The sequence below is a fragment of the Falco cherrug genome, chromosome 15 (genome assembly GCF_023634085.1).
Source record: "Falco cherrug isolate bFalChe1 chromosome 15, bFalChe1.pri, whole genome shotgun sequence".
Taxonomy (NCBI): Eukaryota; Metazoa; Chordata; class Aves; order Falconiformes; family Falconidae; genus Falco; species Falco cherrug.
In genome coordinates this window covers 1,486,434-1,503,384 of record NC_073711.1, presented here as the reverse complement: position 1 = coordinate 1,503,384, position 16,951 = coordinate 1,486,434, and the positions used below count along the sequence as shown (strand labels likewise).

Sequence of the window (16,951 nt, the reverse complement as noted above, 5' to 3'; positions counted from 1 at the left end):
CTTTTTCTCCCTCCCAGTACTAATACCAAGACCACGCCATGCCCCTGCAGCAGCTCCTTCCCACTGCCCAGCCCCTGCTCCCTCTGCAGCCCAGCCAGAGCTGTCTGCCGGCTCCCTGCCCACCCATCCAAGCCCACCCAACCCCAGCTGCCTGTAACAGAGTTAGGGACAACTGCTGAGACAGACGGCATCATGCAGAGAAATGGGGACACTCCTGACAGGAGGAGACATCAGCATCGCCAGATGTGTCTGGGAGAGACAGCCCAGTCCTCCTGCCTCTTGCCAGGGAAACCCACACAGTGCTTTGTGGCTAAAGATGGGCTGAACCCTTCAAATCCAGATTCCCCTATGCCTAGGAGAAGTCCAGACCGGCAGTTTAAGTCTGGGCTCTCCTCTAGCTGAAGCCTCTCACGGTGGACTGCCTTTAGGATCAAGTACCTTCATGCTCGCTTACACTTATGGGCACGTTTTTACCCACCTGAGCCGCTCTCCAAGTGCGATCCGAGCCATTCCTGGCATGTCCCCACTCCCACTGGCACCGCTGAGCTGGCAGGGCTGGTGGCATGGGCTTGCTCGTCTGCCTGCTCACTGTCAGCAGCATGGCCACCCCAGTGCTGATGGTGACAACAGCAGGGACCAAGAAGGGCATGATGTAATTTTCAGATCCATCAGGAAGTTCTCAGCAGTGATGGCTGGAAAAACCCCCAGCATTTTCCTGTGAAAAAGGGCACATTTGCTCTGGTTTCAATGAGAAAGAAAGAAATAGAAATCCTGGTAGTGACTGTCCTTAATTGATTAGTCATTTCTGCAGATGATAATTGCACATCAGAAGGCTGAGATCCCACTGTTTCATGCAAATGTCCTTACGAATAACAGCAAAGCACAGGGGAAGTGGATACAGGAAATAAATCCTTTAGAAGCTACCCAGGAGAATTTGGAGTTTGAGTTTCATTTCAGGAAAACAATTTTTGCTCTGAACATGCCTGCAAGAAATATCCTCATCCTCAGCCACTTCCCGAGCACAGAAACATGAAGAGGGAGGATGCTGTGGGAGCGCCCTGGTGAGGAGCTCTCCAGCCGGGGAAAAGCTTCTTCAGACACCAGTGGAGGACATTAAAATGCAGTTGGCTGCAGAGCCAGGGGCTGAGACATTGCTGGTCGTGTTTGTGGGGTACGGCAGTAGCCCCAGGAAAACCAGCAGCCCTGCAGCTTGATGCATCAGTACTCAGTATCTGCCAAGGACAAAGCCTGAGGAAGGAGAGAGGTGTCCAGAGGAAAGAGCATGTCAGTGACTGGACTAAAATTGGAAGATGGACCTCCTGTCGCTCCTGCTTTTTGTGTATCATCCCCAGTTTAAGGTCCTTCCTGCACATGGCAGTTTTCTGCACTCTCTGACATGGGGCTGGGGTGTCCAGTCTGACTCCTGATCCCTGGGCTGCGATGGGCTGCGACGTCTGGGGCACCAGCAGAACCGCCAGCTCCTGGGCTCACATGAGAATCTTCGTGCTCATTTAATTATTTCTGCAAAGCTGCTAGCCCCAGTGTCTGGCAAAAGAGGCTTGTGAGCATGACTCAGTCAGCCTCCAAAAGCAGCAACGAAAAACAAGAATCTGCTGTGAGCTGCATCTTGATTTTTTAAGCCAATCTCATGATGTTTTGCAGGGCCAAAGCATGGGTCTGTAATATCAGGGCAGTGCCATAAACTGCAGGTGCTTCTGGGGGCTTATAAGCAAATTGTCCCTTTTGCAAAAGGACCAGGGCACATTGTCACCACTGGGGTCACAGACACCCCCTTGCTTGTAGGGAGCGAGGCCCCCCTGCATCCCCAGGGCTGCAGTCACAGCATGGGTGGACCCTTCACAGGTGTCATTTCTGGTTTGGGCTATTTCAAAGGCTCCTCGCTGCCCTCACGCCTGCCACCTTGCTGGTCCGGGTGAACCCCAAAGCCGTGATCCCTCCGGGGCCCCACTGCTCGAACATCACTGACCAGCGCTGAACAGGGTTAGGCAAGGTGGACCCAGGGGGAACACCAGACTGTGCTCTCCTATCTGCCCACACCAGAGCAGCATCAGCTTCTTCAGGCCAGAGCGGTGGTCAGAGGTCTGCAGAGCAATATGGTGCCCTCAGCACTATGTGGAGGATGACTATGGCCAAGCAAGGAAAAGTTTATGGCTGTGGAGAAGCCACTGTGCAAATCCCTCCAGCCTAAACTCCTGCTCCGTGGTCCCTACAGCCTATGGTGACAGCAGGGATCTAGATTTGACCTTCTACCTGGTCCTATCCAACTCCGTGTGCCCAGGTTGCTACACACACATCACCTTCTGCATGAGTTAAAAACCAGCTGGCATTTAATTATTCCTTTGTCTCCTCATCACCGTCACTGATGAAGTCACTGATGAAGCAGGGCTGTGGATCCTCAGGGTAGGCTGAATTCCCCTGCTGACCCGCTGAAACTGCCACAGTTGCCAGGTTCAGATCCATTTTACCTTCAGATGTCTTCGGTGTGACGGGTTGTCGAGAGCTCCTTCCCTCTTTGTAGTCAGTGAAGAGAAATAGGCACTTTCAGGGCATGAGTCATCTGACCTATTTAGCCATCTTAGGAAGAGATGAATGACTCCTTAAGAGGGCTTGTTTCTTTCCGCTGTCTAGACAGCCAACCTCTTGACTGCAAACACCTACCCTTGCTCTCCTGGAGCACGCCAGGCACCCTTCCCAGGCTGGTGCCCGATGTTGGCTTCTTGGGTGTTTCCAGCACAGGCAGCGGGTTGGATGACACCTGGACATCCTCAGAGGGATTTGAGATTGGCCTAACTTTGCTCTCTCTGAAGGCAAGGGAAGATTTCGATGCCAAAAGGGTGGAAATCCACTTCTGGAAAACCTTCCCAGCCTCTATGGGGGGTTTCATGGAGCTGAGTTTGCTCTGGCCATGCTGGTCCTAGGAGAGCACGGTACAGGCCATTTCAGCTCTGAACAAGCCCTGGCTGTGTTAGCCAAGAAAAAGTTTCTTATTATTCTAGGCTCAACTAGCACGAGTGGCTCAGCCATGCAGGCGGTACAGCTATGTGACTGTGACCCGGTGCTACCACCAGTTCACCTGCGGCCCCGTGCTCTACGGTGTGTGCCATGGTGTGCTTGAGCCTGTGGAGTCTCTACCTGGTCTTCACACAGATGCTAAAGATTGTGCAGTTTAAAGCATGACCCTAATCTTTGAAGGAAGTCCAGCTGCTGTCACTTTTTGTGATTCAGGGGGGCATAATGACTTTCTTTACGCAGGAGAAAGAAACATCTAAGCAAGCATTACCATCTTTTTCAGATCATCATTGTCTGTGGGCCAGCCAGCTGTGCTTCTCCACAAATCTCACATTACAGTTCAGCTCCTGAGCTTTCCTTCACCCTTCTTCTACACGACCACAGCTGATAAAGATCCGCAGATGCCAGTAAGATTTGGTAGTATGAACTGATGAGGACAGGGAAGGCTTGGGAAGGTGGTACTATAGAAACCAAACGGGCTTTAACACAGTTAAAAGAAGGCTGTGCGTCCAGGAGCGATACTGGTTGGCTGTGTCCAAGAAAGCGGGACTTTGGCACTGAAAAAAGCCAATGGGTGACAAATGGTCTAAAGTAATCTTTTGTTTTAAAAGCAGGGAAAGAGTGAGTCACAGCAGGGATCAGACTCGCATCTGTACTCCACATCCCTGAGGCAGATCCTGAGCACTGTGGCTGAGCCATTGGAACGTATTTTGGAAAGCATGCCCTGATACCAGCGACGGTACAAACAGGACTCCAAAACCAGTAAAACAGACTGAGAAAAGGCTCCATGGTGAAAGACACAGAGAATGCATGCTTTTAATGAAGCACGACAGTTGAGAGGGCTCTTGAGCACAGGTCTGGCCCAGCAAACCCATCCTACGGAAGGACCCTTGCAGCTGGAGGAAAGGAGTTCAGCTGGAATCAAGGGCTAGAAGCTGAAGCCAACAAATTCAGATGGGAATAAGGGAGGTGCCACCAACCATGGGATTCTTCAGCCACGAAATCTATGTGAAAGGACTTCACGCTCTGGAACTGCCTGAATAAAGATCCACCATCTCTGTGAGAGAAGAGCTTTGGGCGAGCAGAAGACACCCTCAGGCCAAGAAGTTACTGGGCTCTGTATATGCAGAAGTGCATGAAACACTGGCCTGTAATACGCATGGAGAGATCAGAAGCACCAGCCTGATCCAGCAACTGCTGGTGCTATGGCCCAGATTCATCCTTTTGGGGCTAAACACATCACCAAGGCACCTTCTGCAGCCGGTGGGAAGAGGTAGCTGTGTCCAAACTGCAGCTGCTCCTGCAGAAGATGTCCATTGCCCTGCGGCATCACCCCATCTCTTCTGGCATGGAAGAGGTTTTGGGAATGTGTGGGAATCTCTGTGGAGTGACCAAAATGCCCCAGATCTCAGGGATTTCTTACCCAACCCTGCTCTATTTGCTCCTGCCCTTTGCTACAAGAGCCTACACTTCCTCAAGGATCTGGCACAGTCACAGCAGGGAAGCACACACTGAGACTTTTTGAGGTTTTCTTTAAGCACCAGAAGAGGGCTACCAGGGGAGACCTCATGGAGTTAGAAGTGATGCCTCCAACACTCAACCCATACCAGTGCAATCTCAGCCGCCCAGCGCCCCGCAGCCCGTACAAGCCCTGTCGAACCAGGAGTCTGAGTCATGCCCTGGCCATCACACAGACAAGAATGAGACCACATTCAAAATTAATATATATTTTTATTGAATAGTTGCTCTAAGTGGGCTTGTGAAGCCACCCACAGCATTACTTCTTTCATCTCAGCAGTGGTTCAGTAACAGTTAATTAGCTTTGCAAGAGAAGAAAACTGAACAGAAAAGGGTGCATTAAAATAAATAGGTTATTTTTTTTTCTTATCTTTAAAATAAACTTTTCAAATAAATACTTTGGGTTTTTTTTTATTTTTTTCCCTTAAAAGGTACAAGAGTATTGTCAAAAAACAGCCATCAGGTTATAAACATATATTATACCTTATAGAAAGGAACCCAAACAAAGAGAGGCGGGGGAGGGAATCTCTTTATACACTGTACAGAATGCCTTGGTACCAATTAAATGGAGAATTAGAGGCTTCGGTTCTTGGTACGAGGCCCTCCTTTGAAGCCAAGGGTGATCCGTCTTTTAAGGAGAATGTTGTGCTGAGGACACCTGGGGAGGCAGGAGGCTGCGCAGCCGCTGCCTGTCCGCCGAGCATCGCAAGGGCCTGAGGGAACCGCTGGAAAGGATGGGCAGAGGGGACGGGGGAAGGGAGAAAGGGGCTGTGCCAGGGCTGAGCGGCAGCAAGAGCAAGACGGGGACCAGCCATGCCAGCTCTGGGATAGCAACACTCCATTCGGCTGATGCTGCAGTTGGGACAAAGGGCATGAGAAACCTCACCCCCAGTGCCCAGGCCAGCTTGCCGGGCTGGGTTTGGTCCTGCTCGTGCTGAAGCCCCTTGGGGTGCTGCAGGAAGGTGCAGCGGGAGAGAGACCCAGCGAGAGACCCTGCGCTGCTTCCCCTCGCCCAGCACTCGCACATCCACTGCCCCAGGGAGACGTGTGATGTCCCATCCATCCAACAACCCTCCCACCTGCAGCCCCCCTGCAAGGGCACCCTTCAGCCTCCCTGGCTTACACCCTCAGGGGATTCTCCTGCAGCATCACCCCAAGCTGGACAGCAGATCTCACCCATGCAAGCTCACAACCTGCACTCTGGAGTTTGCAGGAGATCCCGATGCTCACTGAGAAATACCCAGAAGCAGACTGAGCCCAAAGAGATCACAGCTCTGGTTTGGCCCACACGGGCCAGATGCTGACCAGCAGCCTCCAGCTGCTGCGAGCATCCCGCAGGCCTGGGCTCCATGGGCTCCTTGAAGAAGACAAGCCTGAACTGGACCCTACTAAAAACCAAGAATGGGCTTTGGGGTGGGGGTACATCATCCCTTACCTACTTTCCTCACAAGCTGATCACAAAGAAGTTAGACCTTCCAATATCTGAAGACCTTCCAGCTTCCTCCAGCCTCAAAACACCCGAGGGCCTGAGGCAGAGAGCAGCCTAAGAGAGCGGGTGCTGGAAACAGCAAGTCTGGGGCATGGCATGCTCCTTCCCTGTGCAGCCCAGCCACGCAAATCTGGCAGCAGCTCCTCTCCCCCCACCGCTCATGCCTCTTTATTGCACTAAACTGTTATTCTGTGCTTTGGCATCTCATGGTCGATGACACTTGCCTGCCAGTCTTTGGGTTCACACATGGGCATGGGGAAGAGCAAATTCAATGGGATTCTGCAGGAATTTGAGAGTCCCAAAGAGCTTCCCTACCTTGTCCTTTGAGGGACTTGGCTGGCACTGATGTTTCTCAGGGATGGGCAGACAGCAGCCCAAGGACCACTTCTGTCCTTCTACCAGGTGGGTTGGGGAGCTGGGATGGGAGAGACCCCACCTTGGTCCCCGGTGACCCCTCCTCAGCAGTGCTGGGACTGATCTCACGTTTGCCAGTAGGGAAGGAGGGGAGTGGGACCAAGGGAAGCCTCAGAGAAAGCAAGCACCAGCAGGAGCTCCTGCACGGATGGACCTTTGGAGGTCTGGGTGGGAAGAGGGGGGTCCTGCATGGGCAGCAGAGGAGGGGGAGCCCTGGTCCTGCTCAACAACTCCTGCCTCCTGCTCCTTTGGCACCTGAGACTCTCTTCCCTTGTCTAAATCTGCCCTACAGCCTTGCAAGTTTCCTGGCAAAAAACAAACAACGTTCCCTCGCAAAGTGGATCCATCCTCGTCAAATCATGGGGTGCAGGGAAAACAGTGAACTCAGCATGTGACTCTCCCAAAAGAAAACCAAAAAAGACACGTCAGGACAGAGAGAAACCCAAACTGCCAGGACAAGCAGCTGCAAACAAACATCTGGAGCAGATGTTATCTGACTCATTGCAGGGTGGGGCAGGAAAGGGGCTCTCAACCCCAACCAAAATTGGAGTCGTCTCTGCAGGGAAACGAAACTATCTGGCAGCCAGAGATGGGAAGGGAGCAGGATAGATCTGGTCTGAAGATGTTAGGAAAAGCTCAGGGAAAACCTCACGATCTGAGGCTACCCTCAGCCTTCCTGACCCCAGATGAGCGCGGTGCCCCGGACCTGGCCTCCTTGGAGAGCTTTTGGCAAATCCCAACCTGTCCTTTCTGCTGAGAGCAAAGAATGGGAGCTGGCTGACCCCCCCTGGTGGGGTGGGAAGCAGTAACCCCACGTGAAGCCACCTGCCCCTACGAGCAGAGTAGGGCCCAACAGCTCCAAACTTCTCTAGCCCACACGAATGCAAGGTCTGGGTGCAGCTTTGCATTTTGCCCTCAACACAGTCAAAGCAAAGCCCTGCGCTGGTCTGCCGGACCTCAGTGCCCATCTGGGCTCTCCTCCTCTCCAGTTCCCTTCTACATGACCTGTATTTCATAAAATATATCTCAGAGGGTTGTCATTTCTTGGAGATGAGACATCCAGGAGACCTGGCCAGACTCCTCAGCCCTGCACCCAGGCTATGGCATGATTCCCTGGTAGAAGTGGGACTTCTGCACTGACCCAGAAAAAGCCCATTAGGTAGAAGGCTACTGGCAGGCGTCCTGGCCTCCTACCAATTACTGAAGGTAAATATGCTGCAATAGTAGTGCAGGGCTCCGCCTCGCCGTGCTACTGCCAAGGAAAACTGGCTCTGGGGAGCTGGTATGTGGACAGCCATCTTCTCATCCCACAGCTCCAGCACCTGGGGGAGGTCACCCCGTGCTTGCATGACTTGGGAGGCCGTGAAAATGATGAAGCTTCACATGTTGAGTCATTCCACCATCAGGAGAGGAAGCAATGAATTGCAAAGATACAGAGGTGGTAACTAAATTTATGAGTAGGATCCATTTAAAAAGGAGAAAAAAAATAAATCAAAGTAGAGCAAGTTGGAAAATTCTGTTCATTAGGTTTTTTTAAAAAGTTTCAATGAACTATTTCACATTCTCATTCCAATGAGGCAGTTCCTCAAATCCTCAGTGAAAAGGAGACATTTTTTTCCCCTAAAAAAGTTCTATACTTTTCAGGAAGAAGGAGTTTAATCAGCACCAACAGAAAAGTGAACCGAGCATTCAAAAGGAAGGGTGCCTCTTGATGGAAGTCTCTCCCCCGAACACTGCTTGGAAGTAGGGAGCCAAGCAATTATTGGCATATGGATAAATATGTTTGCAATATATTTCATAACTGCTGCCACAGAGACACGGACCAATCTTACGGAGGTACACACACCTACAGGGCATCCTCTATGAAGGTCGTTGCCTTAAAACCCAAACGATTTCAGAGTCCAGGGTTGTCCTCAAGGGATGGGCAAACTGCACAGACATGGCCCTCTCCCTTCCTAATGCCAGGAAATCCTCAACTGTAACCCAGAGCATCATCCCGAATTCCCCACAGCTTATGGAAGCAGGCTCTCCATTTTTGGCCAGAGGAAGCATCTTCCAACACCCCCACTCAGGCTGTAGGTGAAATCAGGGTGAGGGTTTCGGTCATGTCTGTAACACGCCCCAGGCACAAACCTCACACCAGGGATGGGATTCATCTCCCTTTCCACAGGAAACCTTGAGTTCAGTGTTTGGGTCCCATTTGAGTCAAGGGAGATAAGCACCACCAGAACATAATTTAATGAATAATGTTTTCAAGCTGGATGAATCACTCTTTGGAACTGCTTTTCTCTGCAACAGAGGAAGCTTGGATCAGCCGCGACTTTTAGATAGCAAATGTATGGAAAGAGGAATCCCATGGTGAGAGTCTACCTCCTCCCTCACCCTACAGCCAGCACTAAATCCTACCCTCTCTCTGCAGAGCCCCCCCCACCCAGGGACACTCCCCCACTCCCGACTACCTAGGAACTAAAGGTCTAGGATTAGTGATAAACAGACTGGGAAATCATCTTCCAGCATGTGCAAGTGTACCAGGAAGCCAAACCTTGCATCTGGCACCATTCACAGCAGTATCATGAATATTATTAGTAATAGACCTAGCCATCCTAATGTTATATTTATATATACAAAAATAGATCCACAGAACTCTACGTAAAGAGGTGGCTGAGGGAAGGCGACGGATGAGCCCTGGATAGCAGGGTCTTGGAGGAAGCCAAGGGACACATTGCATATATTTCTCCAGGAGGACCATTCGCTTCACTCTGCACTCACACACCTCAGAGGGGGGACAGGCAGGCAGAGCCAAGCACCGGGACACCATTCTGGCTCCAAACTGCCCTGACAGATCAGCCGATGTCAGCAGGGTCACAACTGAGAGCTGGCGCCGTGCGTTTGCAAGCGAAGATGGGGCTGTGCCCAGGACCAGGGAGGAGCAACCCCCGACTGCAGCAACGGGTTGGGCTCATTATCATCCCAGCAAGTAAACCATGAAGCACTGACCCCAATTTGGGTTTCCTTCTGGTCTACAGATGGCCCAGCCCCGGGGCTTGGTTCAGACCCATCTCCCGTTTGCCACAGGCAGCCACCGTTGCAGAACACCTGCAGCAGTGCCAGCAGGGTTTGCCTGCCGGCACGACACTGGTGGTGGTGGTTTCCTTGCTGGAAAACCAGGTGAGGACTCAAAGGCAGCTTCTGCTGGGAGGGAAGGTCAGGCTCCTGTCTTTCAACACCCCCTCCTGCTCTCCACTTCCCTCCAGCCCAAAGCAGGGGCTGCAGGAGTCCCTGCTGAGGAGTCCCCCAGGACTGGCACTAATTGACAGGGAGAGCAGTGTGAGGCGTTGGGTCTTCAGTTGTTTGGTTGTTTTTTGGTTGTTTTTTTTAAAGTGAATTCAGTGCTGGTGGAAGGTACCAGATCGGGGTTCTGGAGGCTTGATCAAGGAGCCGGTGCCTGTCGCATCTGCTCAGTAGTGGGATGGAGCTAGGCAGCAGCTCCCATTCCGCCAGGGTTGGAGCTCCGGAGGCAGCCCTTCGAGGCACTGAGAAATGAATGGCAATTTCAAACCAGATTCTTGTTCTCAGCCAAATCCCAGAGGGGACCTTTCCCTCGCTGCAGTCGGGCAGAAGCGAGTGGGTTGGGCTGCCTCCGATAGCTCCTTCCCCTGCCAGAAGGTTTCTAAAGCTTCCCACACCTTCCCTTCCTCTTTGAGACAGAAAAATACGATGGCACCTCATTTTGAAGCTCACTTGCTTCTCCCAGCAGCTTCCAAGCCTAGAGGGAAGCCACTGGCACCAGTGGGACCCTGTGGCACCCCATCCCTTGGGGAAAGCAGACCTGTGGCCACATGAGAGGAGAGAGGCCACCCACAAAAAGTGCTGGAGCAAGATAAAGAGAGAGAGAAAGAGGTCTGGCTCCTGGAGGACTCTTGCACAGGGGATGCGTTGACCTGCCTCTTCCCCATATCAGGAAGGACCACACAGGGGGGCAGTGGCAGCTCCTAAAACCCTCTGAGAGCAGAGTCCCAAGGACCCCTCAGGTCGCCCTTCTATGTGGGCATGACCGGAGAGGGCACCCGCAGCTCTCCCTGCCTCTCCTGGTCCCTCACCCAGGTGTGCAAAACCGCCGTTTCCCACCAGCTGGGTGCCAGCTCCCCCGGCCACCCAGCTGCCTTTCTGCTCCCAGGGGCTGGGGGACCCCCACAGTTCACCTGTCTCATTCCTGGGAGGTGATGGTGGGTAGCAGGGAGCGCTGCAGAGCAGAGGGAGCTGAAGGAGTAGGGGGATGGAGGGGAGGGGAGAGGAGGAGGAGGCGGTGGAAAAGGAGCAAATCCTGCTTCTCCTCCCCGGGAGGGTCATACCGGCTTATCCAGCGTCTTGGGGAAAGGTGTGCCACTGGAGGAGGAGATCTTTCTGCAGACCGTATTGGTGTGGCTCTGGCAGCGGCAGCCGGGTCGTTTCAGGCCATCATAACCCCGCTGGCAAAGTTTGAGGCACCCCAGAGTAGGAAAGTAGCAGCAGAGGCAGGGCATGAGGAGAGAGAGGAAGCTCATGGCAGCCCAGCGGGCACAGCAGGACCCCGGCCCGCAGGAGCAGGGGTCATCAGCGCAGGTGTCCTCGTCGTCAGTGGAGCAGTGGTAGAAGAGACCCTTGACGCAGCAGAGGCAAGTCCCGTAGTCGAGGAGGCTCTCGGGAGAGCAGAGGCAGCGCTGGTTGCAGAGCCAGCAGGAGGGCAGGCTGCGGGCAGCTGTGCAGCGGGCACACTTGCATCGCCCGCACTCCTCGCAGATGAAGAGGTGGCCGGTGTGGAGGGTGGGCTTGTCCGCCACCCCTTTCAGCGGCGATTCCTCCACTTTCAGCTCGCCAGCCCGGGGCTGCGTCCGGATGAGGGAGTGCCCGGAGTGGGAGGGCGTGAGGCTGCTCAGGAGGCGCTGGTCGGAGGCGGTGGTGCTCTGGGAGACGGAGCTGGCTGTGCTGGAATGGCTCATGTGTTGCTGCAAAGGCGGCATCTGGTGCTGTTGGCTGTGACTGCGGTGCAGGTCCTGGAAGGTGGAAGACGCCAGGCGGTCCTGGGACCACTCTTGCTTGTGTGGTGCCTGGGACAGGGATGGGTTGGAGCGGGCTTGCTGGAAGCAGACAGCCGGTCTCTCCACGTAGTTGTTGCTGGCACGGATGGAGCGGATTTGGTCAATGGACAGGACCTGCTGGAAGTCCTCAGCGGGTGGGTCCATTGTCTCGTCACAACTGAGTTCAGCCACACTGGAAGAGAGCTGCATTTCCAGGAGCCAGGAGACCCTGCGGCATCAGGGTACATCTAAAAATCCTAAAGGATGGGGCAGGAAGACAGAGAAAACATCTGTGTTACATTTTATAATGGATCCCTCCACACAAACCAGGAGACAAAGACTGACTGGAGAACTCCTAGTGAACTTATTTCCAACAATCAGATTCAAAGTGCTTCTGTGCTTGGGGAGACTTGGGCTGGACACGTCCAAAGGGCAAGGGCCATAAGATCTGTCCCTTTGAATAGGTGGGCACAGCATCTCCCCATGCTTTTGAGCATTTTTTGTCCTTCCAGAGGTTTTCCCACCCCTTGCCAGCACTGACAGACCCCATCTATCCTCCCTCTCCTTCCCCAGGGGAAAGTGCCAGCCCTCTCTAGAGGAGGGGAAACTTGAAGCTGTGACTTATCCAGAGCCAGTGACAGAACTGGGAATGGCATCTCTGCCAGAGTAGGTGAATCCGTTTTGAGGCTTCCCAGCACACACCGAGCAGCCTCCCAGTGCCATGCCCTGTACACGCCAGGGGCACAGGGATGGAGGGGATCTGAACACATTTCATTTCAGGCAGCATCAGTAACAAATCACGTCTAGTGAGACACAGACTTGGCCAAGCCCACAGACTCCCCAAGCCCTGGCAGCTCCCACTGCAGCATCCCATCTTCCCATGTGCAACCCAGCCACAGCCCAGAAACCCATTTACCCCCCGTCAGGAACACTGAGAAGGGCAGGTTTCTGTTTAACCTCGGCACAAACACAAGGTGAAGCAGGGAAAGCTGACTTGGCAGCAGGCAAGCCCCGTCTTGCTCCTTGCACTGAGGCTGCCATGCTGTTTGCTGCTGTTTTCAGGAAATGGCACTTCCCGAGTCCGCAGCGCTGGCAGCAGTGCCTGCTTTATCCAGAGGGAGGGTCAGGACCTTCCGAGGGCTGCAGGCTGCAGCAGGGAGGACCCATGTGTGTCCCCCCCCGTCCCCCCCCCGTTAGATCTGAGCTCATGGCATCAGCACCATCGCCAAAACCTGGGGCTGCCAGACCTTGGTGCTGGGTGAAACCCCTTCAGAGAGAAGGCAGGCACGAGTGGGTCTGCGACAAGCCAGGTCTTGGCCCTTAGGAGGAAGGGAGAGGGAAACTTCCCACTCCTGCTGCCTGCAAAACGGGGCTGCCCAGGAGCACGCAGAGGACAGAACCATTCGGTGCATGCCAGACCCCAGCCAAGAGCTTTCCCCCAGCACTTCCAGCCCAGGCTTCAATATTGGAGACGTGCCTTCCGTACACAGCCAGCTTCCCCGGGACAAAGCCATTCTCCTCTAGCAGATCAAATGAGTGATCCTTCAGTGACACAGATACTGTCACGGTGCCCAGGCCTGCAGGAAGACTCTGTTTCAATAGGAAGCTCCCCACCAGCATTGCACATGGTCGGCAGGCCTGGCGGCTAGCGGCGGAGGCTTTCAAGTAGGTGAGGGGCCACAGGTAGAATCTGCTCATGCAGCAGACAGAGGCAGAGGGAAGATTGATTTTCATTAGCTAGGCTGACCTTGAAGAGCAGGGGAAAAGCAAAGGCAACTTTGACTGTTCAAGCAAGATCTCATCCCTCCCATCCCCCTCCCTGGAAAGAAAAAGCAACCGATCTGCTTAGATTTGGGTTTTTCCTGTGCATGGAGCCCACCTGCCTCCCCTCTGTGTAATTTCAAGCCAAATGCTCACCCCATCCAGGGAGACGCAGACGATGAATGAATGAGTTGCTCTCCCAGGACACCCACAATGGATGTGGACACCAATTAGTTTAACAGAAATATCAAGGTGAATTAGGAGGGCACGGCTGACCCAGGGGAGGTTTCGTGAGCGTGCTGCCAGGATGAGAATGGGCCAGAGGCAAAACACCCTCTCGTGAGCTGTTACCTGCTGCCACTGAGCTCCTCACCTGGGAAGGTCTTACTAAAGCACAGGCTGGTGACCTGAAGCCCCCTGGAACCCTAAAAAGATCAGGGGTGACATCTCAGCCTGCGGCTAGGACTGTGCAAAGGGGAGCAGAGAGCAGCCTCGGCAGGTTCCCATGTCCCTCACGACCCAGATCCCATCCTGGGGCGGGATCATTCAGGGGCTGATGCTGATGTGCACCCGAGGGGGAGCTGCTCACATCTGGGTGTCCATCCCCTCCGACCTGTGCGCTGAGATTTGGCAGTATTTGGGCATCAGGACTCAGCCTGATGTTCCCGTGTGGGGTTTGAACCCAGGTGGGACACAAAGCGAGAGACCGAGGCAGCAGAGGCTCCCTGTGATGGAGGTTGTGGAACTGGGAGATAAAGAGCAGCCAAAGGGCAGACCCAGTACAGCTACACCCAATCCCCTATGCAAGACCTAGAGCTCAGGAGACACCGGGAGCCCGGGAGCCGTGCTTAGGCAGGAGGAGATGCACAGGGGATGCTGCGGGGAGGAGCAGAGCCCTGGGGAGAGCAGGCAGAGAGAGAAGCTGGCAATCGGGCCATGCAGTGTGTCACAACCTGGACACCTGGGCTCGACACAGCATCCCAGGCAAGGCAGGTCCTGGGCGGACCCCCAGCACTGAACGGGGACCCAAACACTCCTGGACCTACAGTCCCCAAGCACAGGGGCTAGACACGGACCCAGGCTCACTGGCCGGGGGGAGGCAAAAGTCTCTCTGGGACCCAAAGGAATGTGAGCCAGAGGATCTGTGGGTCCCCGGGTCCAGCGGGATGCGGGGGGGAAGAGGGGCTTTATGACTGGGTCTGAGACCCTGCTCCTGCCCCCACACACCCCCCAGGGGGAGCTCAGTGCCCCCCACTCGCTGCCAGCCCTCCCTGCTCCTCCAGCCCGATCCCGGGGCTGCGACCAGTCCATATCCCCGTGCCCCCTGTGCCAAGCGTCCCGGAGGCACTGCTGCACCACCCCCCGCCTACCTGCCCGTCGGGGGGGGCACCGGGGCAGCGTGTCCCCAGCCTCCTCCTCCTCACACCCTGCCTGCGAGGGAGGCATGCCAGCCCCGGAAACCGGGCGAGCTTTATGGCCGCCAGCAGCTCCAAACATATAAAGTTCGTGTGATAATGGGCCAGAGGAGGGATCGTAAAAGCAAATGATTTACAGGCTGGAGGTGGCTGCGAGCCGGGACGAGCTGCACAGGGCGCCCAGGTGGGAGACGAGGGCTCTCTCCCTCCGGAGGGACCCCCTCACCCTGTCCCGGGCGCCGCGGGGCGCTGAGCCCCCAGCCCCGCTCCGCACGCCGCCCACGCGTGGCCGGGGGGGCTGCAGCCCCTGTGCACAGCCCCGCGGCGGGCCGGCTCCCCCCGCCTCCGTGCGCCTCAGCCCACGCGTGCCTGGGGCCCGGCTCCGGCCCGCAGCCCCCCGCCCCGCACAGCCCACGCGTTCCCGGGACCCCCGAGCACCTCCGTGCGCGCAGCCCGTTTCGCTTTCAGGACACCCCACGCGCAACTGACCCGCACCTCGCCCCCAGCCCCCACCCCCCCCCGCGTGCCCAGGACCCCCGTTCCCTCGGCAGAGCAGCCCACGCGCCCCCCCTCCCCAGCCCCGCGCGTGCCCCCGTCCCGCCGGGCGGACTCACCCCACCGCCGCCGCCGCCGCCGGTCCATCCCCCGCCGGGCGCCCGGCGCCGGCCCCGGGGCAGCGGAGCGGGGCTGCCTAGGGACGGCCGGCGGCGGGCATGGGCGCGGGGCAGCGCCCGCCCCCCCGGCCCCGCAACGGCGCCGTGCTCCGCGCCGCGGGCAGCGGGAGCGGGGCCGGGCCGGGCCGCCGGCGGGGGCAGCGGGGCAGAGCCCGGGAGGGCCGCGGGGCTCCGGGTCGGGAATGCAGGCTGGTCCCCGGCGCTCCTTGTGAATGGGGGCAGCGCGGAGGATGGGAGGGAGGGAGGGATTTATTGCTGCCCGTTAGCATCTCTCTCTCCCTCTCTCTGCCGCTCGCCTTCCCGGAGCTGGAGCTCTTAACGCTTACCTAAGTGGCGTCATCCAGCTGAAATTGAATCGGCCCATTAGCAGTCCCCATAGAGCCCTGGGCATCCGCTCCCCAGATAATGACTGCAACGGAGCCGCGAGCAGCGCCGGGGCTGCGGGATGCAGCAGGCACTATTTAAACGTTTCCGTCTGCCTCGGGCTCCGCTTCCCGCCCTGCGCCCACCGGGACAGCCCGCCGCCCCCCCCCCCCGGGACCGCGGGGACCCCGGCCGCCAGGGCATCGCGGTGCCGCCGCGCCCGGCCGGCGCTGGGGCAGGTGGTGCGGGGAGCGCGGCGGCTTCGGCTGCAAAGGGCCGGTGGCGACTGTCGGGCTCTGTCACCTTGGTCTGCAAATCGCTGTGAAATGGGCACAGCCACCAGTCACCCTCCCGCCCTCCTGCGCCTGTCCAGCTCGCCTCTCCCTGGGCATTTCCGGAGGCATCACTGACAGCCCAGGCGCCGGCCGCCCCTGGTACGGCCAAAAAGCCTAAACTAACACCTGAATTAGCTCCTGTAATAGAAGCTTGGGGCAGAGAGGCTGGAAAGGGGCTTTTCTGTACTGAGATCCACAGACGTCCCATTTTCCCAGAAACAAAAGCCTCGGACTCGAGGTCCAAACAGGACCTGGATGTTCTGTCCCAGACATTTCCCCGGGGCGCTCCTTGTGCCGCTTTCCCTAAGGCAACAACCACTGCTCAGGAGCACCAAGGATCCTTGTGATACCCCTTGGTCCCATCTATGTAAATAAATCGGATGATTTGACAGTCCCAGAGACACAAGGCCTCTCCTTGGTGACGTTGGACATCACCTGTGGACCCCACCAGAGCTCCCACCCTCATTTTATTCCTCTCAACACTTCCAGGTTGGGCACCCATCCTTTCTGATAGCATTCGCCGAATAAGCAAAGCAACATTAACAGGTCGGGGAGGGCTAAGAACCTGTCTCCAAGCAGTGAAGCTGAAGTCATCAAGCCCTCAACCATGCCAGCCAAGCCCCTGGCAGCATGGGAACGCGCTCCCGCGGGGCGGGTAGCTGCCCGAGGCCCGGCTGCGCGTTGCTGGTGTTTGCTGCCGGTGGGTAACGCAGCGTCTGTGTGCGTGAGAGCAGGCTGCAGCGGGGAGGGAAGAGGGGGAGCCTGAATACAGGTGACAAAACCAGCTCTGCCACTTGTTGCTCTAACAGATGGGTGTAAACCAGGGTGATCCCACTGACCTCCATGGCTCACTCCCAGCTGATGCCAGCAGAAGCACTGGAGTCCTCCCCAGCAG

General features: G+C 56.1%; 1 protein-coding gene across 2 annotated transcripts; it reads right to left on the bottom strand.

Moving 5' to 3' along the window:
- Nucleotides 1-4,741: 4,741 nt before the first annotated feature.
- On the bottom strand, nucleotides 4,742-16,026 carry SPRY3 (sprouty RTK signaling antagonist 3). Of its 2 annotated transcripts, none has more exons than XM_027809314.2 (2): nucleotides 15,685-16,026; nucleotides 4,742-11,765 (listed from the first exon to the last, which is right to left on the bottom strand). In XM_027809314.2, the coding sequence occupies exon 2, from the start codon at nucleotides 11,716-11,718 to the stop codon at nucleotides 10,798-10,800; it is 921 nt and encodes a 306-aa protein (XP_027665115.1). In that variant the 5' UTR covers nucleotides 11,719-11,765; nucleotides 15,685-16,026; the 3' UTR covers nucleotides 4,742-10,797. The 2 variants fall into 2 exon arrangements, with proteins under 2 accessions (XP_027665115.1, XP_055583689.1); XM_055727714.1 differs by lacking the exon at nucleotides 15,685-16,026 and adding an exon at nucleotides 15,299-15,626.
- Between the last annotated feature and the right edge of the window lie 925 nt (nucleotides 16,027-16,951).

Excerpts from the sequence above, each read along its gene's own strand:
- SPRY3 (XM_027809314.2), bottom strand. The coding sequence starts at position 11,718 with ATGCAGCTCTCTTCCAGTGTGGCTGAACTCAGTTGTGACGAGACAATG.